Source organism: Balaenoptera physalus (genome assembly GCF_965194825.1).
Source record: "Balaenoptera physalus genome assembly, chromosome: 11".
Classification (NCBI taxonomy): Eukaryota; Metazoa; Chordata; class Mammalia; order Artiodactyla; family Balaenopteridae; genus Balaenoptera; species Balaenoptera physalus.
In genome coordinates this window covers 107,310,087-107,335,644 of record NC_138896.1, presented here as the reverse complement: position 1 = coordinate 107,335,644, position 25,558 = coordinate 107,310,087, and the positions used below count along the sequence as shown (strand labels likewise).

At 49.1% G+C, this 25,558-nt stretch overlaps 1 protein-coding gene and 1 long non-coding RNA gene across 8 annotated transcripts in view; one reads left to right on the top strand and one right to left on the bottom strand.

Annotated features, from left to right (window-relative positions):
- The first annotated feature begins 1,632 nt into the window (after positions 1-1,632).
- On the top strand, positions 1,633-18,912 carry LOC309638045. The gene is made up of 3 exons (XR_014250974.1): positions 1,633-2,817; positions 14,234-14,329; positions 18,825-18,912. It is a non-coding gene; the product is annotated as an uncharacterized lncRNA (long non-coding RNA).
- The window catches only part of GRIP2 (glutamate receptor interacting protein 2), a 100,907-nt gene continuing 78,279 nt past the window's right edge, over positions 2,931-25,558 (bottom strand). For 4 of the 7 annotated variants that reach the window (XM_082413458.1, XM_082413452.1, XM_082413453.1 and 1 more), the window contains 8 exons: positions 20,153-20,297; positions 17,858-17,997; positions 17,048-17,227; positions 15,848-16,025; positions 13,413-13,518; positions 11,459-11,602; positions 10,435-10,581; positions 2,931-6,572 (listed from right to left, as the gene is read on the bottom strand). In XM_082413458.1, the coding sequence (XP_082269584.1) occupies positions 6,414-6,572; positions 10,435-10,581; positions 11,459-11,602; positions 13,413-13,518; positions 15,848-16,025; positions 17,048-17,227; positions 17,858-17,997; positions 20,153-20,297 (1,199 nt within the window). In that variant the 3' untranslated portion in view covers positions 2,931-6,413. Of the gene's footprint in view, positions 6,573-10,434; positions 10,582-11,458; positions 11,603-13,412; positions 13,519-13,643; positions 13,796-15,847; positions 16,026-17,047; positions 17,228-17,857; positions 17,998-20,152; positions 20,298-25,558 lie in introns of those variants that run through there. The other 3 variants (XM_082413455.1, XM_082413457.1, XM_082413456.1) reach the window with 3 other exon arrangements.

Here is a 25,558-nt window from a genome sequence, read left to right as displayed (position 1 = left end):
ACAGTGCTTTCTAGTGGCGATTACCAATGTACATGTCCACTCACCGAGTGGGACGGTTCCCTTTTCTCCACACTCACTCCCCCATTGATTGTTTGTAAACTTTTTGATTCTGGCCATTCTGCCTGCTGGGAGGCGATCTCTCGTTACACTTTGGATTTTTATTTCTGCAATAATGAGCCATGTTATGCATCTTGTCGTGGTGTGTATTTTTTATTTTTTTTAACAGTGTTAGTAAACTTTCTGCCTTGAAATTTGGCTTCTTGAAAATCTGTGTGTTTCGATTTTTTTTTCGGTTACCTAACCCAGCTGATTTTTGAGGATACGTGTCACTAAAAGCCTCACAGGTTTCGTGAATATAATGTGCCCTGAAGCTCCGGTTATAAAGTTGTTTTTACAGGAAATGTCCACAAGGCGGCAGCATTACTTCATGCCCAACTCTGGCTCCTAGGCAACCAAAAGCTTTAGGAGAATTCATCTAACTGGGCTGTCAATTAGAGGGAAAGCTGCCAGAGGTAACACCCAAGGGCTTCTGTGTCACTACCTCTTCCCCTTTAAGCCTCACGCAACCGAACATTTCGAACCCTGGCTAAACCACTCTGCTGGGGTTCCTGCGGTGTGGAGGTTGGGTGACTCCTGGCAAGGAGGCTGGATGTGGGAACGCCATCACCAGCAGCCGTGGAGGCTCGGTCACTTTTTCAAGCTCCTGCAGCCCAGACGGTCCCCCATGGTTTGGGTGCACTTGGCTTCCTTTTAGCTCTGGGATGGCCCACCTGGATTCTGAAGTTTTGCTTCCACCCAGAAAGGAAGAGACACTACAGCTTTAGGGGGATGCATTTACAGGCACATCCTACTCACCTCTCTGCGCTCCACCTCAGTGCTCCCTTGGGACCCTAGGCTGCTCAGGCTGCAGGGATGTGACACCAGTGCATATCACCGAGGCCAGCGGCGAAAAGTGTACCCATTTCTTTCCTTTTGCGTTCATAGTTCCTTTAATTCTTATGGTATGTTGCAGTAGAGGTGATTTACAGTGTGGTGTTTGGTGTAGGGGTACAGCAAACTGATTCAGTTACACATGTAATATATCAACTGTTTTTCGGATTCCTTTTCCATACAGGTTATTGCAGAACGTTGAGTAGAGATCCTGGTGTTGTACAGTAGACCTTGTCGAGTGTGTGTTTTATATATATATTTATAGGTATTTTACTGTCTATGTGTTCATGTGAACCGCCTAACTTCCATCTCTTCGCCACCTTTCTTTTTTGTTAACCCTAGGTTTATTTTGAAAGTTGGTGGGTTTGTTTCTGTTTTGTAAACTAGTTCAGTTGTGTGTATGTTTCCATTCCTCCTGTAAGTGATATCATATGCTCTTGGTCCTCCTCTGCCTGCCTGAGTTCACTCAGTATGTTGGCATCCCAGGTCCATCCATGTTGCTTCCAATGGCATTATTTCATTCTTTCTCCTGGTTGAGTAACAGTCCCTTGTATACACGTAGCACCTCCTGTTTATTTATTCATCTCTCTCTGGACTAGTTGTTTGGTTTTTTGTCTTGGGAATTGTAAATAGTGCCGCAATGAACGTTGGGGTGCATGTGTCTTGTTGAATTACGGATTTCCCCGTGTAACGCAGAGGAGTGGGAGAGCAGAAATATAGGGTCGCTTTCTCTTTAGTTTTCTGGGAACTGGGATATAGTGCTTTCTAGTGGCGATTACCAATGTACATGTCCACTCCCCGAGTGGGAAGGTTCCCTTTTCTCCACACTCACTCCCCCATTGACTGTTTGTAGACTTTTTGATTCTGGCCATTCTGCCTGCTGGGAGGCGATCTCTCGTTACACTTTGGATTTTTATTTCTGCAATAATGAGCCATGTTATGCATCTTGTCATGGTGTGTATTTTTAATTTTTTAAACAGTGTGAGTAAACTTTCCCACTTGAAATTTGGCTGAATGAAAGTTTGTGTGTTTTGAATTTTTTTTCGGTTACCTAACCCAGCTGATTTTTGAGGACACGTGTCATTAAAAGCCCCAAAGGTTTTTGAATATGAGGCGCCCTGTAGCACCGGTTGTAAAGTTGTTACGGGAGACGTGCACAAGGCGGCAGCATTTCTTCGTGCCCAACTCTGGTTCCTAGGCATCCAAAAGCTTTAGGAAGAGTCATCTTACTTGGCTGTGAGTTAGAGGGGAAGGTGCCATAGACAACACCCAAGGGCTTGTGTGTCACTATCTCTTCCCCGTTAAGCTTCACGCCCCCCAAAATTCCAAACCCTGGCTATACCACGCTGCTGGGGGTGCTGTGGTGTGTAGCTGGGGTGACTCCTGGCAAGGGGGCTGGATGTGGGAACCCCACCACCAGCAGCCGTGGAGGCTCGGTCACTTTTTGAAGCTCCTGCCTCCTAGATGGTCCAGCATGGTTTGGGTGCACTCGGCTTCGTTTAGCTGTCGGAGGGCCCACCTGCAGCTGGAGATTGTGGTTCCATGGAGAAGTGACAGACAGTACAGCTCTTTAGGATTCTCCTTTGTGGGCACATCCTCTCCTGCTCTCCCACCTCCACTTCAGTCCAGCTTTGGGACCCAAGTCTCCTCATGCTTAGGGTATATGATACCAGCCTAGATCACCCAGGCCGGAGGGGTTGTAGTAGGCATTTCTTTTTTTCGTAATTTAACATTTATGGTATGTTGGTATATAGTTGATTTTCAATGTGGTGTTTGTTGTAGGTGTACAGTAACCTGATTCATTTATACGTGTAGTTATATCCTTTTTTGTTATCTTTCCCATATAGGTTTTTGCAGAACGTTGAGCAGACTTCCCTTTGCTGTACAGTAAGTCCTTGTTCATTATTTTTTGTATATTATTGTGTATACATTAATCTAAAAGTCCTTATTTATTTCTGCCCCTGAGCTTTCCTGTTTGGGAATCCTGTTTGTTTTCTAAATCTGTGTCTGTTGTGTAAATAAGTTCATTTGTATCATTTTTTGATTCTAGCTATAAGTGATATCATATGCTATTTGTCTTCCTCTGACTGACTTCACTTAGTTTATGATCATCCCTGTTCCATCCATGTTTCTTCCATTGGCATTATTTAGTTCTTGTTTACGGCTAAGAGTCCATTGTACACAGGTACCACATCTTTATCCATTCATCTATATGTGGGTATTTTGGTTGTTTTTGTCTTGGCTATTGTAAATAGTGGTGCAATCAACAGTGGGGTGCATGTGTCTTCTTCAATCATGGATTTCTTCGGAAATACACCCCCATGTGGGACTGCTGGCACGTAGGGTAGCTCTCTTTTTAGTTTTATAGGAATTTCGATACTGCCCTTTATAGTGGCTGTTACCAATGTACATTCCCACGAACAGTTTAGGAGGATTCTTATTTCTCCACACTGTCTGCAGCACTTAGTATCTGTGGACTTTTTGATGATGGCCATTGTGACTGTAGTGAAGAGGTAGTTCCTTGTAGTTTTGACTTGCATTTCTCTAATAACTAACTAGTGATGTTGAGCATCTTTTCACATGTCTGTTGACCATCTGTACGTCTTCGTTATGAAATGTTTATGTCTTCCTATTTTTTTATTGGGTTGTTTTTTTGTTGTTGATTTTTATAAGCTGTTTGTATATTTTGGAAATTAAGCCTTTGTCGTGAGATCATTTCCAAATATTTTCTCCCCATCTCAGGTTGTCTTTTCGTTTTGTGTATGTTTTCCTTTGCTGCGCAAACGCTTTCAAGTTTTGTTTAGGTCATATTTCTTTGCTCTTCCTTTTATTTCTATTGCTTTGGGAGACTGGCCTATGAAAACATTATGTTGTATGTCAGAGAATATTTTGCCTATGTTCTCTTCTAGGAGTTCTGTAGTGTCATGTCTCATATTTAAGCCAATCTGAGTTTATTTTTGTGCATGGCATAAGGGAGTGTTCTAATGTCATTGATCGATCGATTTACATGCAGCTGTCCCGACTTTCCCAGCACCACTTGCTGAATAGACTGTCTTTCTCCATCATATATTCTTACCTCCTCTGTCGAAAATTAATTGACCATAAGTGTGTGGGTTTTTTTCTGGGCTTTCTATTCTGTTCCATTGATCCATATGTCCATTTTGTGACAATACCATGCTGCTTTGATTACTGTAGCTTTTTAGTGTTGTGTAAAGTTTGGGAGGGTTATCCCTCCAGCTTTGTTCTTTTTCCTCAGGATTACTTTGGCAATTCTGGGTCTTTTGTGGTTTGATAGAAATTTTAGGATTATTTATTTGTCCTAGTTTTGTGCAAAATGTCACGGGTAATTAGATAGGTATCACCAGCCTGTTTTTTTTGTTTTAAAAAGCAGACACACTAATCCAAGTACTTTTAAATAATTTTATTTAAAAAGATCATCCCAACAGCACCCCCCCACCCCCCACTCCCACGTCACTGCAAGTCAGTGGGGCAAATGTACACGTGGGCCCCAAGGAGACCCCAAGTGGCCTTTACAGTGGCACTCCTTGGCATGTTGTGCTTCCCGAGAGCCCTAAGAAAACCCCAAGTAGAAAAATACTTTACAAGGAATATGCTCCAATCTCAGCCAGAGAAAAATACAGCTTTTGGGGGGTGGAAGGGGCATGTCCCAGGGGCTGTACCCAAAATGCATAGGCAGGCAGGACGCTCACTGGGGGACAGGTGTCAGGAGGTGTCAATTCTGGGGTGAACGATCCCCATGAGAAGACAGAGGAATATTGCATATGAGAAGGCCAGCGTGGCCAGGAGATCCACCCGCCGGGCCTGGTTGCATACGTCTGGGGGAATCGCAGAGGCCTCAGCCCGAGGAGGGCAGAACACTGTTCAGGGTCAGGATGCATCTTCCTCGGCTGCTGTCGAGCGTAGCTTTCCCAAGCCCAGCGGGCTGAGATGGTTCCGTCCTGACAGGCAGGCCAGTACCTGCTCAGACTGTCAACCCTTTAATTGTCCAGAGGGGGTCAGACCAGAGGGGTTCACACAGCAACGAGCAGTGACCCAGGGTGAAAGGAACAGACGTCTTGACTCCCTATCGAGTCCCTTGAGTGGAAGAGCCTTTTTCAGGCCTCTAGGGGATTCAGGGGTAGAGGAGGATGAAGGTGGGAGTGGGCGCCCCCTGTTTTCCTGAGACCCTGTTAGGAGCTGGGCAGGGGCAGAACAGGTCCCAAGACCTGGCTGAATCCTTTCTGCCCACCTCCATCTCAGGGGCCACAGCCCAGACCACCAGGTGGAGACCCCGGGCCCTTCTCAAAACCAAAAGGGTTTCTGGACTGCAGAAAATGAGGAAAGCGATTTGAAGGGATGCTGGTGCTTCCAGATTTCAAGTGAGAATCAAATTCCTTGAATGACCACTTTGGACACTGTCGCTGCTGGGCGTGAGAAAGAATGGCCTGTCTCCCCTGCCTGTCTGTCTGTCCGTCTCTGCTTCTCTCTCCTCCTTCACTGATTTATTCGGCTAGGAGCTCTATCATCTTACATATCCTATTTATTTCCATGGTTTTCCCATCTTCACTGTAATAGCAGCTGAATGGAATCCCCTGGGTCTTTTGTCCTGAAATGACTCCCACCCACCCTGAGGGGCCTGGTCTAAGACAGGTGTACTCATCTGGTCCAGTGGCCACACGTCCTACTAAAGCAGCAGGAGGGGCTGACAGCCCAAAGCCTGACACCAAGCTCGCCCAACGGGCCCAGAACTGTGGCCTCAAACGACAGAGGCTTCGACCAGAGTCTCAGAAATGAAAGAACCCCTCAAAGGGCCTGTGCTTCCTGGGAATCCAGACACCCCAGTTCAGAGTCTCCTAAGTGGGGATGCTGGTGAGCCCTGAACACCAGACTCTGGAGAAGGGAAGCGGCTGGCCTCCTCCCCTGAGCAGCCTCCTTCCTGGTGGGAGGCTGTCCAGATGAAGTAGCCCCACCCTCCCCCTCAATGCTCCCCCGGGGGACGCTAACCACCTGAGCCCGCACGACGCATCGCCGGGAAGCTGCACACCCCTGCCTGCGACCGCACAGGGGGGATCAGGTCCCGCTTGCTCACCTCCTGAGACAGGGCGCTCCCTCCTTCCTCACAGCCACCCAGGCCCCATAGCTCTTCTGGGAGGACGCTCCTCACGCGGAGCTGAGCTGTCCCAGCACTAGACGCTCTTCCCAGGGGTTCTGCAGGGACTGGGGGCAGCCCCTGTACTGCCGGCTGAGCAGCCTGCCTCGATCCCTACTGGGCAGGCCCCGCACTGGGCATCTTGGAGGCCCAACTGGAGAAAGACCTCGATATCACCGCAACTGGGCCCAGGCCCCCGTTGCCGCAGATGTGGAGAAGAGAGTCTGGTCAGAGCCTGCCAGATGACAGATGGACGAGTGGGTGGCCACTTCTTCAGCCTGGCTGCAGGTGTGGGCGCCAGGATCTTCCCAGGTGTCCAGACCACGTGCTGACTTCACAGCATCCGTGGGCCTCTGGGGCCCGGTGCTCGTGGGGCCCGGCTGCTCTGGGCCAGCGGGTTGCGGCTGATGACCAGCTCCACGACATTGCCCGCCTCGGCCAGGAGCGGCACCGTCAGGCAGCAGTCAAGGTCCCGCGTGCGAACGTGGTTGACCTGCACATGCACAGCCATGGGGCAGATGGCGTCAGCTCAGCCTGGGCTGAAGTGGGTGAGAATTTCTTCAAATACAGACCCTGCCCAGCCCAGACACAGGGTGAATCTGAACACTCACACAGAGGAAGGCACTCTCATTTCAGTCTTTCAACCCTTCCATGCATCCTTCACCCTCCAGCGCCTGCTTGTCTCCATTTATTTTTCTCATCCGAAAAATCTAATTTTATTCATTTTTTTAAAATGTTTTTTTATTGTGGTAAGTCACATAATATAAAACATACTATTTTAACCATATTTAACTGTACAGTTCAGTGGCACTACGTACATTCACATTGTTATGCAACTCTCACCATCATCCATCTCCTGAATTTTTCACCTTCCTAAACTGAAACTCTGTCCCCATTAAACACTAACTCCCCATTCCCCCCCAACCACTGGCCCCTGGTATCTACTAGTGTACTTTCTGACTATATGAATTTGGCTATTCTAGGTACCTCATATAAGTGGAGTCAAACAGTATTTGTTTGCACCTCCTGTATATTGGAATGCATTTTTAAGGTTAACTTAATATATGTCCTGCAAACAGATTGGACCTTTTTATTCCCCATGCTATACCAGCTGGCCCTCACCAGCTATCTACTTCATATATAGCAGTGTACATCCATCAATCCCAATCTCCCAATCCATCCCACCCCCCTCCCCACTTGGTGTCCATATGTATGTTTTATACATCTGTGTCTCTATTTCTGTTCTGCAAATAGGTTCATCTCTACCTTTTTTCTAAATTCCACATATATGTGTTAATATACAATATTTGTTTTTTCCTTTCTGACTTACTTCACTCTATATGACAGTGTCTAGGAATAAACCTACTAAGGAGGCAAAAGACCTGTACTCAGAAGACTATAAGGCACTGATGAAAGAAATCAAAGACGACACAAACAGATGCAGAGATATACCATGTTCTTGGATTGAAAGAATCAATATTGTGAAAATGACTATACTACCCAAAGCAATCTCCAGATTCAGTGCAATTCCTATCAAATTACCAATAGCATTTTTCACAGAATTAGAACAAAAAATTTTACAACTTGAATGGAAACACAAAAGACCACAAATAGCCAAAGCAATCTTGAGAAAGAAAAATGGAGCTGAAGGAATCAGGCTCCCTGACTTCAGACTATACTATAAAGCTACAACAATCAAGACAGTATGGTACTGGCACAAAAACAGAAAAATAGATCAATGGAACAGGATAGAAAGCCCAGAGATAAACCCATGCACCTATGGTCAACTAATCTATGACAAAGGAGGCAAGTATATACAGTGGAGAAAAGACAGTCTCTTCAATAAGTGGTGCTGGGAAAACTGGACAGCTACATGTAAAAGAATGAAATTAGAACACTCCCTAAAACCATACACAAAAATAAACTCCAAATGGATTAAGGACCCAAATGTAAGGCTGGACACTATAAAACTCTTAGAGGAAAACATAGGCAGCACACTCTTTGACCTAAATCACAGGAAGATCTTTTTTGATTCACCTCCTAGAGTAATGAAAATAAAAACAAAAATAAACAAATGGGACCTAATGAAACTTAAAAGCTTTTGCACAGCAAAGGAAACCATAAACAAGATGAAAAGACAACCCTCAGATTAGGAGAAAATATTTGCAAATGAATCAATGGACAAAGGATTAATCTCCAAAATATATAAACAGCTCATGCAGCTCAATATTAAAAAGCAAACAACCCAATCCAAAAATGGGCAGAAGACCTAAATAGACATTTCTCCAAAGAAGACATACAGACGGCCATGAAGCACATGAAAAGCTGCTCAACCTCACTAATTATTAGAGAAATGCAAATCAAAACTACAATGAGGTATCACCTCACACCAGTTAGAATGGGCATCATCAGAAAATCTACAAACAACAAATGCTAGAGAGGGTGTGGAGAAAAGGGAACCCTCTTGCACTGTTGGTGGGAATGTAAATTGATACAGCCACTATGGAGAACAGTAAGGAGGTTCCTTAAAAAACTAAAAATAGAATTACCATATTACCCAGCAATCCCACTACTGGGCATATACCCAGAGAAAACCATAATTCAAAAAGACACATGCACCCCAATGTTCATTGCAGCACTATTTACAATAGCCAGGTCATGGAAGCAACCTAAATGCCCATCAACAGACGAATGGATAAAGAAGATGTGGTACATATATACAATGGAATATTACTCAGCCCTAAAAAGGAACGAAATTGGGTCATTTGTTGAGACGTGGATGGATCTAGAGACTGTCATACAGAGTGAAGTAAGTCAGAAAGAGAAAAACAAATATCATATATTAACGCATATTTGTGGAACCTAGAAAAATGGTACAGATGAGCCGGTTTGCAGGGCAGAAATTGAGACACAGATGTAGAGAACAAACATATGGACACCAAGGGGGGAAAGTGGTGGTGGGGTGGTGTGATGAATTGTGCAATTGGGGTTGACATGTATACAGTGATGTGTATAAAGAACCTGCTGTATAAAAAAAAAACAAAAACTACAATGAGGTACCACGTCGCACCAGTCAGAATGGCCATCACCAAAAAATCAACAAAGAAGAAATGCCAGAGAGGGTGTAGAGAAAAGTGAACCCTCTTACACTGTTGGTGGGAATGTAAATTGACACAGCCACTATGGAGAACAGTATGGAGGTTCCTTAAAAATCTAAAAATAGAATTACCATATGATCCAGCAATCCCACTCTTGCACATATACCCAGAGAAGACCATGATTCCGAAAGATACATGCACCCCAATGTTCACTGCAGCACTATTTACAATAGCCAGGTCATGGAAGCAACCTAAATGTCCACCAACAGAGGAATGGATAAAGAAGATGTGGTACATATATACAATGGAATATTACTCAGCCATAAAAAGGAACGAAATTGTGCCATTTGCAGAGACATGGATGGACCTAGAGACTGTCTCCATTTTTTAACATCACAAGCAGACCACACGCTGAGCCTCCTGCCTAGAATGTGGGGCATGGGAAAGGGTGTGCCAGGGATGCCCCACAGCTTCTATCTGCCCACTCACATTTCCCAGGTTCCCTTGCTGTTAGTGAGATCACATGACTTAGTTGTCATGGAGTCCGAGGCATTTACTAGAGGGTGGAGCCTCCACCAGCACAGGTGGAGCAAGGCCCACACTGGCCCACAGTGGACATATCGTATAAATGATAAATAAATGTTCATGTGTATTAAACCACTGAGATTTGGGATTGTTTGTTCCTGCAGCATAACTTAGCCTAACCTCACCAATACAACTGTGCTGTCATTCCCTTCTCTCAGATGAGAAACCTGGGGCTCAGGGCTTCCCTGGTGGTGCAGTGGTTAAGAATCCGCCTGCCAATGCAGGGGACACGGGTTTGAGCCCTGGTCCGGGAAGATCCCACATGCCACGGAGCAACTAAGCCTGTGCGCCACAACTACTGAGCCTGCGCTCTAGAGCCTGTGAGCCACAACTACTGAAGCCTGCACACCTGGAGCCCGTGCTCCGCAACAAGAGAAGCCACTGCAATGAGAAGCCCTTGCACCACAATGAAGAGTAGCTCCAGCTCACCGCAACTAGAGAAGGCCTGTGCACAGCAATGCAGACTCAACACAGCCATAAATAAATAAATAAATAAATAAAATCTAAAAAAATAAAAAATAAAGGATTATTTAAAAATAAAAAAGAAACCTTGGGCTCAGAGACGGGAGGCAACCTGCTCAAGGCCACTCAGCCAAGGTAGAAGTCGGGCTTTCTCCCCACTCTGGGGCTAGGAAAGGCCACTCCATCAACAGTGCCACCACCCAGCATTACCTGGAGGACCCTGTCAAAGGGCCGGAGACCCCCACGTTGAGCTGGCCCATCAGGGCGCACAGTGTGGACATAGACGCCCTTCTCCAGGAGGCCATCTGAGACACTAAAACCAAAGTCACTCCGTACAGGGTCCTTGTGCAGTGTCACCTGGGAACAGGAGGAGGAGGAGACCTCTGGAGCCCCGATCTTTCCCCCTAGCCTCCCAAAGTTGCCTAAGCCCCTTGGTCTGGCATCTGGCATCCGGGACCCAGCCCTAGCCCACCTGGCTGTCCACATGTGTTACTACCTTGGCATCGTGCCCAAGCCTTGGCTTCTGGAGCACCCCCTCCCCTCCACCTCCGCTGACCCTCCATCTACAGCACTCAGTCACAGTGGAAGCTGTAGGAAAAGGAGTTCCTTTTAGTTCTTTTTCAATCTTCCTGCTTCCATTCCAGGAGAAAGTCTCAGTGGGGTGGCCATGTGTTTTCACCACCCTTTGACACTTCCCATCTCCCCGTCCACCAAAGAGCTGGCTTCAGGCTCAGAGCCTTCTGAAGGCTATTATGGGCCGAGAGCTCTTTTTTCTCTTCTGTGTTTTGTTTTCCTAGACAGTAGCCTATAGATGACAAAAATGCTGGCCTCTCATTTAAGGTACTGATAGGCATGCACACATACATATATATACACACATATTATAAGCCTTTATATGATACACGCACAAGATAACTTAAGTGGGGAAAAAGTGAGTCTACTTAAAGAAAAGTATCGTGTGTGTGTGTGTGTGTGTGTGTGTGTGTGTGTGTGTGTGTGTGTGTGTGTGTGTGTGTGTGTGTGTGTGTGTGTGTGTGTGTGTGTGTGTGTGTGTGTGTGTGTGTGTGTATCGCCCAAAAGGCAGGAGTTTTGGAAAACTCTACCTTCTACAAAATCTGTTTTATTGGTGGAGGAGAATGAAGCCCAGGGAGGAGCGGGGCCCATCTGGAGCTATGGCAAATACCCACAGCATCAGGACATGCATCCAGGCCTCCTGTGCTCCCCCAGCACCCACCTTGTGCATCTCCAAGGGTGTCGGCAGCAGCACCTCCTGCATTTCTTCTGGGGAAGCTCGTATCTCCTGGTTCCTCCTCCAGGGCCGGTGGCCAGGCCTGCCCTCGAGGGCCACGTTCTGCACGGTGCCAGTCATGATGGATGCCTGTAGGGACACAACTCTTCACTCAGATGCTTCCCGCTCTGTGTGCGGTCAACATCTATGGACACCTACTGTGTGCCAGCCTTCAAGGTCACAATGGTGAACAGAATAGATGAGGTCCCTGCCCAGGGGACCTAGGGGACCTAGCCTAGGGCTCTCAGCCCAATGATAAGCAATCAGAATAATAATCATTGGCACTGAATTATTAGCATTTATACTGCGTTGGACTCAGTCCCAAGCACTTTATACACAGAACTCATTTTATGCTCTACAATATTATGAGCCAGGCAAATAACATTCCCCCCCCACCCATTTTACAGATGAGGAAACTGAGGCTTAGAAAGATTAAGATTTGAACTCAGAGTCTGGCTCCAGGGTTGAGGGTCTTAACCACTCTGCTAACTTGCTAGTCACAAAAATAAAGAAGATGGAATTACACATGGCAGTAAATGTCACAGAGGCCAGGGTACACAGAATGTGAGAGGCTGGGACAGTGAACCTGGTCAGTGTGAGGGATCAGGGAAGCTTCCGGAGCCGAGATCTGAAAGATGAGCAAGAAATGGGGAGGAAGGAGAGTCCCCGGCAGGAAGAGGGAACAGCATGTACAAAACCCCAGCGATGGATAGATGTGGACGGAGGCCCTGCATTTGAGAGGGTGCACAGGATGGGGCTGGGAGGGCAGAGGCTTAACCCTGCAGCACGTCCTCGGTGGCAGTGCTGGGGCCCCAGGGCAGTGGTTGGTGCCACGGAATGGGGAGAAGACACAGGGGCAAGCAGGACTGTCAGTGGCCAGCTAGAACAGGGGCAGATGACATGGCGTAGAGAGCGGTGACACAGGACGCCTGGGAAGAGAGACAAGACAGACGGAGAGACAGACGGGGGGTGGAGATCCATGGTACAGCTCCAGAGGACAGTATTAGGAATTGAATAGACCATAAAAGTACAACTTAAAGCCTGTGGGAGGCAGGTAAGTGCTTACAGGTAAATTCCTACCTTTAAATGCACGATGTTAGGGAGCAAGAAAGACTGAAGACTAAGGAGTTAAGAAACCAGGAAAAGTATCAGGATTTAAACACAAATAAAGTAGAAGGAAAGGAATATCAAAGCTAGACATAAGAAAGAGTAAGATAGGAAACAATGAAACATGAGACATAGTTAACAAAAACAAAACTTGGTTCTTTGATGAGCCTAGTAATTGGCAAGGCTGATAGAGAAAAAAAAAGGCTCAATCAATAATTTTAGGAACAAAAATAGGGCAAAAGCACAGATAAACAGAGTGTAAATTACTGCTCTCAGAATATGAAGGAGCTTCAGAATTGACCCAGTGAGATCCTCCCTAGGTCTCCCCAGGCAGCCTTTTCCATCGTGGGCAAGGCTGACCTCACAGAAAGCCACATTCACCTCTCGGCCTCTCATGTCCCATGCTGTTACTGATGTTGACATCCACAAGCTTCCACTGGGCATGCTAACGACATGCACACAGACACCAAAACTGCCCTTATGCATCCAAATGTGCACACTGACACACGTGTTCTGACAATACTCAGCATTGTGCATGCACACACACATGCTCCCAGTGCGCACACACACGTTTTATGCCAAACATGCTCACATGTGCACACACCCCAATTAACGTGCCACGCCACGGTGCTCTCAGTCACACTTGCACACGGGTCCATCCAAAGTCTGTATGCATGTGAAGGCACCTTTACACGGAGGGTGCCAGGAGAGTACCCTTGTACGCGTTACACAAGAGCACAATGCCATCAACGTGCCACCTCCCACAGGGGCCTGGTGGGGGGGCAGGGCGTACCTCCAGCTCCCTCAGCAGCTCCGACTGACCACATGACTCCAGGTCTTCGAGGGCTTCCCCGAACATGTGCCAGAAGCCCTCCTCGCAGGCGGGGCCAGGGGCGGGGCTGTAACGTAGGAACCAGAGAGCGTCAGCTCCTGGCGGGCGGGCTGGGGCCTGAGGAGTCTTCGGGCCCTGGGGCCCTGCGTTGGGCTCAAGGGGCCATTGGGTGGGCGGGCGGGCGGGCAGGAAGGCAGGCGTCCTCGGTGGCAGTGCTGGGGCCCCGGGGCGGTGGTTGGTGACACGGAATGGGGGGAAGACGCAGTTAGGGGCAACCAGGACTGTCGATGGCCAGCTAGAACAGGGGCAGATGAGACGGGGTGGAGAGCGGTGACACAGGACTCCTGGGAAGAGAGACAGACGGACAGACAGACAGACAGACAGGAGATCCATGGTGCAGCCCCAGAGGACAACCCCAGGCCCCACCCAGACACAAGGCATTGCAGGACAGTGACAGGGACAGAGCTGGAGCTGGCAAGGACACAGATGGATGGAGACGATGGAGTATTAGGGCTGGGGAAAGGGCTGCGCCACCCTATAACTTCCATCACAGGAGGTATGGCCCGTTATCAGCTCTAAAATCGGGTCTCATCAGAACGGTAACAAGCCACGTTTTCATGCTTCACCGTTTACAAAGCCCTTTGCTGTCTACAAAGCCCTGGACGTTATCAAGTGTGCTGTGGTGTGCAAAGCACTCTCACGAAGGCACGCAGGCTTTCCTCTGAAAGGGAGCCTCCAGGACAGTGATGCAAATTAGGTGCCTCCTTCCCTTCCCATTTCAGAGACGAGAAGACTGAGACTGAAGGCCATTTGCTCCAATCAAGTCAGTTCTATAAATGTTCTGAGCCAGGCCCTCTCCTGGGCACAGGGCTATGGAGGTGAATAAGGTGAAGGACCTGTTCTTAAGGAGCTGAGGGTCACTCATGGAGTGCGTGTGAGCAGCTACTGGATGCCTGGCTGAACTAGGGATGCCAAGTAGAAGACACGACAGCCAGGTGATTAACAGGTAGACCCAAGGTGGCCAGTGCCACCAGGAGGCTCACGTGAGCAGCTGTGGGTACCAGCAGAGGGAGGGAGGATCAGGGAAGCCTCCCCGAGGCAGGGGAGTCTGAGGCTGGTCTAAAGGATGAGTAGGCATCGGCCAGGAGAGGGGAGGGGAGAGCATTCTAGGCAGAAGGAACTGCCCGACCAAAGCAGAGCCGTGGGAAGCTGGTGGCTGGGGCCGCACGAGGAGCAGCATTTCTCCACCGGGTGTGCTCCCCGCAGGGGCATCTGAATTCACTACAGAACCCACCACGTCCCCAGCCCAGGGCTGGCGCTCGTGACCATGACCCGAGGGCCCCTGCAGGAGGCCATCACAATCTGGGCCAAGTCGGGAGGGTGTGGGTCCGGGCCCTCAGTGTCTGGGAACAGCTGATCACCAGGCGTGGGGAGGGCCGGCCAGGCTGCCTCTCCAGCCTCACCCCTTTGCCCCTGCCGTGCCCTCCAGCCAGCGTGCCCCTCCCCCGCCGTGGCCTTCTGAGATGGCTCTCACCCCTTTGCCCCTGCCGTGCCCTCCGGCCAGCGTGCCCGTCCCCCGCCGCGGCCTTCTGAGATGGCTCTCACCCCTTTGCCCCTGCCGTGCCCTCCGGCCAGCGTGCCCGTCCCCCGCCGCGGCCTTCTGAGATGGCTCTCACCCCTTTGCCCCTGCCGTGCCCTCCGGCCAGCGTGCCCGTCCCCCGCCTCGGCCTTCTGAGATGGCTCTCACCCCTTTGCCCCTGCCGTGCCCTCCGGCCAGCGTGCCCGTCCCCCGCCGCGGCCTTCTGAGATGGCTCTCACCCCTTTGCCCCTGCCGTGCCCTCCGGCCAGCGTGCCCGTCCCCCGCCGCGGCCTTCTGAGATGGCTCTCACCCCTTTGCCCCTGCCGTGCCCTCCGGCCAGCGTGCCCGTCCCCCGCCGCGGCCTTCTGAGATGGCTCTCACCCCTTTGCCCCTGCCGTGCCCTCCGGCCAGCGTGCCCGTCCCCCGCCGCGGCCTTCTGAGATGGCTCTCACCCCTTTGCCCCTGCCGTGCCCTCCGGCCAGCGTGCCCGTCCCCCGCCTCGGCCTTCTGAGATGGCTCTCACCCCTTTGCCCCTGCCGTGCCCTCCGGCCAGCGTGCCCGTTCCCCGCCGCGGCCTTCTGAGATGGCTCTCACCCCTTTGCCCCTGCCGTGCCCTCCGGCCAGCGTGCCCTTCCCCCGCCTCAGCCTTCTGAGATGGCTCTGCTCCACACCTCCTCTCCTCTCCCAGGAGGTGCCCTCCTGAGGCCAGACAAGACTTGCCCATCACCCCCATCGCCTTGGCACAGGGACCGGCTCCCCGCGCCCGTCCTAGCCAAGAGGGCGAGCCGGTCTCCCTCGTGGAGTCCCCGCCACAGACCTAGCTGCTGGCTCCCAGTCCTCCTCCTCCTCCTCCTCCTCGGGGAAGCTCTCGTCGGCAGGGGCTGGGGCGTAGCTCGTCCTCTGGGGCTCGGTGGGTGGGGGACTGCTTCTCAGCCGGCTGCACCGCCACTCCTGGGGGGTCACGCCCCAGGATGCCGCCTGCGGAGTGTAGGAACCTGGCAGGTGGACAGAGGGGGCGCCTATAACCTCTCTGTGCCCTCAGCTTGCCCTCCTTCCTGCCCCATCTCTAGCTGTGCTGGGTGGCCCAGGAGAGCTCTTTGCCCTCTCTGGGCCTGCCTGACTACCCAGAGTCCCCTGAGGACCCCTGCCACCCAGACCCCTACCCCAGAACCCCCTGGATCTCCTGATCAACAGCAGAGTTAATGCTGGGGCTCCAGGATCCTGTCCCAGCTCCACGGGGCTCGGCTTGGCCGACCCCTGCCTGAGAGGGAGGTCCACTATGTTAACCATCCCCTTCTCCCTGCCACGGGGAGCTCTGAAGGTCTTGCCCCAGGGGGTGATGCTGAAAGATGCTGACCCAGTTCTGGAGATGGAGAAGCTGAGACTGAGATCGGGCAGATATCCAGTGAGTGAGGACCAGGGCCGAGGGCCACCTGAGGCTACCTAGAGGCCTCACTCCACTACTCCCTGAGCTGGGCCTTGGGGAGTCCCTGTGGTTCGGGGTCACAGAGGCCAGAAGGCCAGCCACCAGATTCAGATGCCCCCTAAGGGCACCCATGGGTCTCAACACGCATAGGCAGGGGAGCTTGTGTCCTTGGGGGCGCCCTGGGGGTGTCCACCCAAGAGGGCCTCACAGGATGGGGTGGGAGGGGGCTTTCTGCCTTCCTGTCTTCGATGGGATGCAGTCAACACCGAGCACTTGCTGTGTGCTGGCCGTCGGGCTGGGAATGAAGGAGGCAGAAGTAAGACCACTTGGTCCCAGGCCTCACGCGGGGGATCTGAATGGGCAGCTGCAGTGCTGTGGATGCCAATCAAAGCCCGGGAAGGCCTGCAGTCCACACTCTCAGGAGTGAGGCGCCCTCAGAATGGCTAATGGGGCCCAATCAGGTCTGCCTTCAGGAAGTGTCCCTAAAGGATGGGGCTAGCAGAAGGGGAGCAAGAAGGGTTAGGCCGAGGGAACAGCCCCTACAAAGGCCCACGGAGAACACGGTGCTTGTCCAGGGGCCCGAGGTGTTACCTGGGCCCCCAAAGCCACCCTCAGTGGCCAAGCTGCCCCAGGACTCCACTGCGCTGTCCACACTGGGCACAGTGGACGAGGATCGGGCTGCCAGCAGGCCGCCTTTCAGCGCCTCTGGCGGGTCCTCATCTGCATCGCTGGCTTCGCTGAGGCTGCCCGATTTGCGGGGTAGGAGGGGGCCTGGGAGGAAAAGCGGGTGTCACTGCCACTGGCTTCTGACCTTGGAGACAGAGGTGCTCAACCAGCCTCAGTTTCCCCACTTCAGCCTGGTTTGGGAACTCACAGGCCCTGGGCTCCCTGAGCCTCCTGCTGGGCAAGCTGACAGGTGAGATGGGAGGCACGCCAATAGGCAAACCCGTTTCAGAGATGTGAAAACTGAGGCTCAGAAAGGCTGTACAGCATGCCCAAGGTCACATGGTGAGCAACAGTGGAGCCCAGATTAGAAGGAAGGCTCTAAAGCTCAGGCTCCATCCACTCCCTACAAAAGCATGGGGGACAAATTCAGGGGAAACTGAGGAATGTGTGAGTGATGGCCACAAGGCAAAACAAGCAGGCACCTCAAGAGGCAGGAGGTGATGAAGAGCATGGTTCAGGCCCAGAGGGCCCCACACTGGCTGTATGACCTCGGGCCCATCGCTCCCATCACTCTGAGCCTTGTCTCCTCTGTCTCCACTGTCCCAGGTACCCTCCCACCTCCACAGGGTGAGCAACAATTCAGTGAGGTTGGGCCTCACAAAGCTTGGCACAGAGGCTGAGGGATCTCTCTTCCTAAATGGACTGGACGGCGCCCAGGTGTGGGGTGAGGCTCACGGTCTAGCTGCTTCTTGATCTTCAGGGTGACGGTCTCACCAGCCACCTGCAAGAGGTGGATGGCCTCACTCAGTGGCCGGCCCTTGAGGCTAACACTGTTGATGGCCAGGATACGGTCCCCAACGTGGATAGCGCCAGTCCTGGGGAGGGGACACAGGGTAGAGGATGGGAGTTAGACGGGCCTTGAAGTGGGGGGTCTGATCTTGGGGAAGTCAGGAACCCCAAAGCACAAGCCTGGCTGACCCCAGTTAAACCCACCTGTGGCGGGGTGGCGGGGGGGAAGCAAGTGTGATTGTATTAACAGAAGTATGAAGTCTAGCATCTGGGAGGGGATTTTCCTGCTCAACTCTAAAAGTTAGGTTCTGGAACCAGCGTCCAGCATGAGTTTTGAGGATGGTTTGAATGCCACATCCTAGCTGACAAATACCATGTGGTCTTAGGCCAGTTCCTTAACTTCCCTGAGTCTCAGTTCTTTTCATCTGTAAAGTAAGGGTGATAATACTTATTTTATCAAATTATAATTGAAGGATGGATGGGTGGAATGAATTCACGTTTCCCTCCAGCTGAAATCCATGTGTAGCCTTTCCCTCTCCCTGGGCCTCAGTTTCCCCACCTAGAGAATGAGCCTAATCCCCAGGGTCCAGCTGACTTCACAAAGGAGCAAGGGGGTGCTGAAAAGGTCAAGCAGAAGCAGTTTACGAGCCCAGTGGTTTTCTACCTAGATACTATTAGAATTACCAAAGGAGCTTTGTAAAAAGTGCGGCTGCCTGGCCCCTCCCCCTGACCAATGAAATCGTACCTCTGGGAGCGGGGCCAGGGAAGGTGATTCTGAGCAGCCGCCAGGGCTGAGGGTGGGGAGGGGGGTTGCAGCAGGTGCTGAGAATGCACCTGACCTGGGTTGGGGAGAAGGAAGCAGAGGACTGGAGTGGGGGGGTCCTTAAACTCTAAATGTGGATTTTGTCCCCAGGTGGGAGCTCATGGAGGGTCAAGCCCCTCCACGCCCAGCATTGCCCAGCAAGCTCCCCGAGGGCCTGGGGGAGTGACTGAGTCAGAATATGGTGGATTTGGGGAGGAAGGCCAGAGCTGTGCCGTCCAGTACGATGGCCACCAGCCACATGTGGCTACTGGGCTCCTGAATTGTGGCTGGCCTGAAAGGAGACGTGCTGGAGGTGTAAAATACACACCAGATTCTGAAGACATAATACGAAAGAAGAATGTAAAATATTTTGTTAATAATTTTTATACTGATGACGTGTTGAAATAAATACATATTTAAGATCTAAAAAATTTCTTTTTACTTTTCTAATGTGGCTGCTAAAAAGTTTATAAATAAATTTGTGGCTCACATTTTACTTCAGTTAGACAGCGCTAACCTAGATCAGCCAGGCAAAGGCAGACAGGTTGTCTATTGTGCCCCGTAGGGCTGGCACACAGTAGGTACCCAGAAAATGCCAGAGTGGATGAAGACATTTGAGGTCAGAACTGGTCCCACTGGCCTCTGCAGTCTGCTAGACACCCAGCAGGGGGCGATCCAGGAGCACAGACGCCAACAGGTTGACACCTCAGCCCCAGAATACCTCCCATCCTCCTGCACCACCCCACCACGGTTTGGCCCCTTGTGCTGTGTCCTCCTCCAAGGGCCCATTCTGCCCGCCAGGCTGGGCAAGGCTTCCCTTTTACAGAAAGCTCTTCTCAGTGCCTGGAGCTCACTGCAAAGCTGTCCAGAGAAAGCCTGTCTCACCCACACTGGGGTTGCCTCCCTGTGACCCCCGTGGGGACCAGTTCCACTTCTGGGCCCAGATCCACCTGCTTCCCCCTCCAAACTGGACGGCCTGGACACCCCTCTTCTCACATCTCTCCGTTCTGCCACAATTTCAGGAAAACTTTCTAGGGGAGAGGATAGCAGGGACCCCTGCCCCAATGCCTCAAGAGAGGTGCCAGGCTGTGCTGGGACCCAGGTACCAGGGACATGGCTCCTGTACTATGAAGGCACAGAGCAGGTGCTCCAAAAAGACTCACATGCTGACTTTCCGGAAATGGGGTGATCTCCAGGCTTGGGGGAGCAGAGGGACGAGCGTACATTTACCCAGCACTTACCTGAAGTCAGGGGGTCTGCCAGGGGCTGGCCCGCAGCTGAGGAACTGAGGCTCAGAGAGGGATGGGACAGGCCCCATGTCACCCAGGCCATCGATGTTGGAACAAAGGTAAGATCCAGTCTGGCTGATCCCAAAGCCCAGCTCCTGTCCCATGGGGTCCCTGGGCTCACCTGTGTGTCCCCACAGAGCCCCGGCTCACCTCTCAGCCAAGCCACGCTTGGTGAGTCCCGAGATGACAATGGGATCGAAAGGCTCCTCTGTGCCTGAGATCGTGATGCCCAGGGGGCCCCCGTAGCGTTTCAACTCCACCGTGTAGCTGATGGCACCCGTGGTCTCCTGTTCATCTGCAGGGGGGGTAAGCATCAGGGCTGGGGGACACCCATCAGGGGTAGGCCGTAGGAATGGGCACTCCCAGAGCCCCGCCAAGCTTTAATGCACTTACACTCATCATACTCATCCATTAATTCACCCATTCCCTCAGCCATTAGTTCAACCATTCTCTCAGATTTAATTCAGTCATTCCCTCAGCCATTAATTCACCTATATCCCTCTGCCATTAATACACCCATTGCCTGAGCTATTAGTTCACCCATTCCATTATGCCAATAATACACCCATTCCGTCACCCATTAATTCATTCATTTCCTAAGCCACTAACAAACCCATTCCCTCAGCCAATAGTTCACTCTTTCCTTCATGCCATTTATACACCCATTCCCTTAGCCTTAATACACACATTCTCTCTGCCATTACTTCCCCTATTTCTTCACCATTAAGCCTCCATTTCCTCTTACATTAAATCACTGATTCCCTCATCCAACAATACACCCACATTCCCTCAGCCATTAATATACCCATTCCCTCAGACATTAATTCACCCATTCCCTCAGGCATTAATTTACCCATTCCCTCATCCATTAATTGACCCATTCCCTCATGCCATTAATAGATGCACTCCCTCAGCCATTAAATCACCTAATCCCTCAGCTATTAACACACTCATTCCCTCATGCCATTGATTCACTCATTCACTCACCTGTTAATATACACATTTCCACATCTATTACTTCACACACTCTCTCCCATTAATTCACCTATTTCCTCGGCCATTAATACACCCATTTCCTCATACTGTTAATTCACCCATTTCCCTCAGCTCTAATACACATATTGCATAGTCATTAATTCACTCCTTCCCTCAGCCATTAATTCATCCATTCCCACAGGCATCAATACACCCATTCCATCATGCCATTAATACAACCATTCCCTCAATCATTAGTTCACCCATTCACTCATGCTAATAACGCATCCAATCCCAAAGGCACTATCATACCCATTACCACAGCCATTAGTTCACCCATTCCTTCATGGATTTAATACACCAATTCCCTCAGCCATTAATTCATCCATTCCCTCAGCTATTGATTCTCCATTCTCTCAGCCATCAATTCACCCATTCCATCACCCATTAATTCCCCCATTCCCCCAGCCATTAATTTACTCATTTCATCAGCCATTAATTCACCCATCAACCAGGCATAATACACTAATTCCCTCATGGCATTAATACACCCATTCCCTCAGCGATTAGTTCACACATTCATTCATGCCATTAATAGACCCATTCCCTCAGCCATAGTTCATCCATTCCCTCAGCCATTCATTCAGTCATTCACTCTGCAATTAATTCACCTCTTCCCTCAGCCATTAATACAATTCCCTCATGCCGTTAACACCCATTCCCTCACCAATTAGTTGACCCATTCATTCATTCATGCCATTAACAGACCATTCCCTCTGCCATTAACATACCCATTCTCTCAGCCATACTTAATCCACTCCCTCTGCTATTATTTCACCAGTTACTTCAGCCATTAATTCACCCATTTAATCAGGTATTAATTCACCCACTTCTGCAGCCATTAACACACCCATTCCCTTTTCCTTTAATATATCCATTCCTTCATGCCATTAATACATCCATTTCCTCATGCCATTAATTCACACCTCTCCTAGCCATTAATTCACCTCTTCCCTCAGATATTAGTTCACCCATTCCTTCATGCCATTAATACACTCATTCCCTCAGCCATTAATTCACCCATTCCCTCAGTCATTAATACACACATTGCCTCATGCCATCATTTCACCCATTCCCTCGGCCATTCATTCAGCCATTCCCCCAGCCATCAATTCACCTATTTCCTGAGCCATTAATTCACCATTCCCTCAGCCTTTAGTTCACCCTTTCCTTCATGCCATTAATACATCCATTCACTCAGCCTTTAATTCATCCATTCCCTCAGCTATTAATTCACCCTTTCCCCCAGCCATTAATTCACCCATTCCTTCAGCCATTATTTCAGGCTTTCCCTCAGCCATTAAAACACCCATTCTCTCAGCCATTACTTCACCCATTCCCTCAACGATTGTTTTTCAAAGCACTTTACTTTTATTAAACTCACATAACCCTCATAACAACTTTATGATACAGGTGATATTTTAACCTTCATTTTGCAGACGAAGAAACTGAAGCACTGAGGTAAGTTGTTCACAGTCACAACTTAGTAAATGGTGTAGTTACAAGCAATGTGGCTCTAGAGTCTGTGCTCTGAAATAGAAGACTCTTGCCTTTCTAGAATATATGTAATCTGGGAGCTCTTACATTAGGTGAAAATTTCAAGTTATGTCATTATTGGGGTAAAATTGAGGATTTTTTTTTTTACAGTTTCTAAGGATCAGATTTATCAAAGCTGCATTGAATATCTACTGATATCCATTGTTCCTGTTCTTACAGAGACAAAAAAGCAACTGTCCCCTGGGATAGAGAGCCAGGAACAGCAGTGAGAAGACACCTAACCAAACAAATACAAATCAGCAGAGTAACATAAGAAAACTGCTGGGTCCAGCCCTGCCTAACAGCCTCATTAGTGCCCCTACCTAAATATGTCTTATTTTCACTAATAACTTAGCAAATATCTGGTCAGATAGAATGGCTTGCCTTTCAGAGCAGTAAATAGGTATATCTACCAATTATATATATCGGGAGAAACAAAAACATTTCAAAACACATCACTTTTGAAAATCTCAACAGTAATATTCCCTTGTCAAATAGAAATAATCTAATATTCATTTCTTCTATTTTTTTTCATGGAAAGGCACTTTATTTATTTTTAAAATTTATTTATTTATTTTTGGCTGCGTTGGGTCTTAATTGCTGCGCGCGGGCTTTCTCTAGTTGTGGTGAGCGGGGGCTACTCTGTTGCAGTGCACGGGCTTCTCACTGCAGCGGCTTCTCTTGTTGCGGAGCACGGACTCTAGGTGCGTGGGCTTCAGTAGTTGTGGCACACAGACTCAGTAGTTGTGGCTCGTGGGCTCTAGAGCTCAGGCTCAGTAGTTGTGGTGCACAGGCTTAGTTGCTCTGCGACATGTGGGATCTTCCGAGACCAGAGCTCGAACCCGTGTCCCCTGCATTGGCAGGCGGATTCTCAGCCACCGCGCCACCAGGGAAGCCCGGAAAGGCGCTTTATTTTAAATATAGCAGTGTGTACATGTCAATCCCAAACTCCCAATCTATCCCTTCCTGCCCACCATCCCCTTTGGTAACCATAATTTCGTTCTCTAAGTCTGTGAGTCCGTTTCTGTTTTGTAAATAAGTTTATTTGTATCATTTTTTTGTATTCTGCATATAAGCAATATCATATGATATTTGTCTTTCTCTGCCTGACTTACTTCACTTAGTATAATATTCTCCAGGTCCATCCATGTTGCTGCAAGTGGCTTTATGTCATTCTTTTTAATGGCTGAGAAATATTCCATTGTATATATGTACCACATCTTCTTTATCCATTCTTCTGCTAATGGACATTTAGGTTGCTTCCATGTCTTGGCTATTGTAAACAGTGCTACAATGAACATTGGGGTGCATGTATCCTTTTGAACCATGTTTTTCACTGGATATATGCCAAAGAGTGGGATTGCTGGATCATATGGTAGCTCTATTTTTAGTTTTTTTTAAGGAACCTCCATACTGTTCTCCATAGTGGCTGCACCAATTTACATTCCCACCAACAGTGTAGCAGTGTTCCCTTTTCTCCACACCCTCTCCAGCATTTATTGTTTGCAGATATTTTGGTGATGGCCATTCTGACTGGTGTGAGGTGATACCTCATTGTAGTTTTGATTTGCATTTCTCTAATAATTAGCGATCTTGAGCATCTTTTCATGTGCCTGTTGGCCATCTGTATGTCTCCTTTGGAGAAATGTCTCTAGGTCTTCCGCCCATTTTTTGACTGGGTTGTTTTTTGATATTGAGCTACATGAGCTGTTTGTAAATTTTAGAGATTAATCCTTTGTCAGTCGCATTGTTAGCAAATATTTTCTCCCATTCTCTGGGCTGTCTTTTTGTTCTGTTTATGGTTTCCTTTGCTGTGCAAAAACATTTCAGTTTAATTAGGTCCCATTTGTTTTTGTTTTTATTTCCATTACTCTGGGAGATGGATCGAAAAAGATATTGCTGCAATTTATGTCAGAGTGTTCCACCTATGTTTTCCTCTAAGAGTTTTATAGTGTCCGGTCTTACATTTAGGTCTTTAATCCATTTTGAGTTATTCTTGTGTATGGTGTTAAAGAATGTTCTAATTCCATTTTTGTACATGTAGCTGTCCAGTTTTTCCAGCACCATTTATTGAAGAGATTGTCTTTCTCCATTTTATAGTCTTGCCTCTTTTGTTGTAAATTAATTGACCATAGGTGCGTGGGTTTATTTATGGGCTTTTTATCCTGTTCCCTAAACGATTAATTCACCTATTCCCTCAGCCATTAATACACCAAGTTCCTCATCCCAGTACATCCACTGCCTCAGCCATTAGTTCACCCATTCTTTCGTGCCATTAATGAACCATTCCCTAATGGGTCACCAATTCCCCCATGCTATTAATATGATTCCCTAAGCCATCAATTCATCTATTCCCTCAGCCATTAATACACCCATTAATTCACTCCTTCCCTCAGCCATTAATTCACTCATTCCCACAGCCACCAATACACCCATTCCCTCAGCCATTAATGATTTCATTTCCTCAGCCATTAATTCACCCATTCCGCCAGCCATTAATTCAGCCATTCTCTCAGCCATTAACTCACCTATTCCCTCAGCCATTAACTCACCTATTCCCTCAGCCATTAATACACCAATTCCCTCATGAAATTGTTATACCCAACTGTCAGCCATTAGTTCACCCATTCATTCATGCCATTAACAGACCCATTCCCTCTGCCATTAATGCACCCATTCCCTCAGGCATTAATTCATCCATTCCCTCAGCCATATTTCAAACATTGTCTCAGGCATTAATACAGCCATTCCCTCTTCCTTTAATAAATCCATTAGCTCATACCATTAATACATCTATTTCCTCATGCCATTAATGCACCCATTCTCTCAGCCATAATACACACATTCTCTCAGCCATTAATTCACCCATGTCACCAACTACTGATTCAGTATATCCCTAAGCCATTAATTCACCCATTCCCTTAGTCATTAATTCACCCATTCTCGTCAGCCACTGGTTAACCTTCCCTCTGTTATTAAAACACC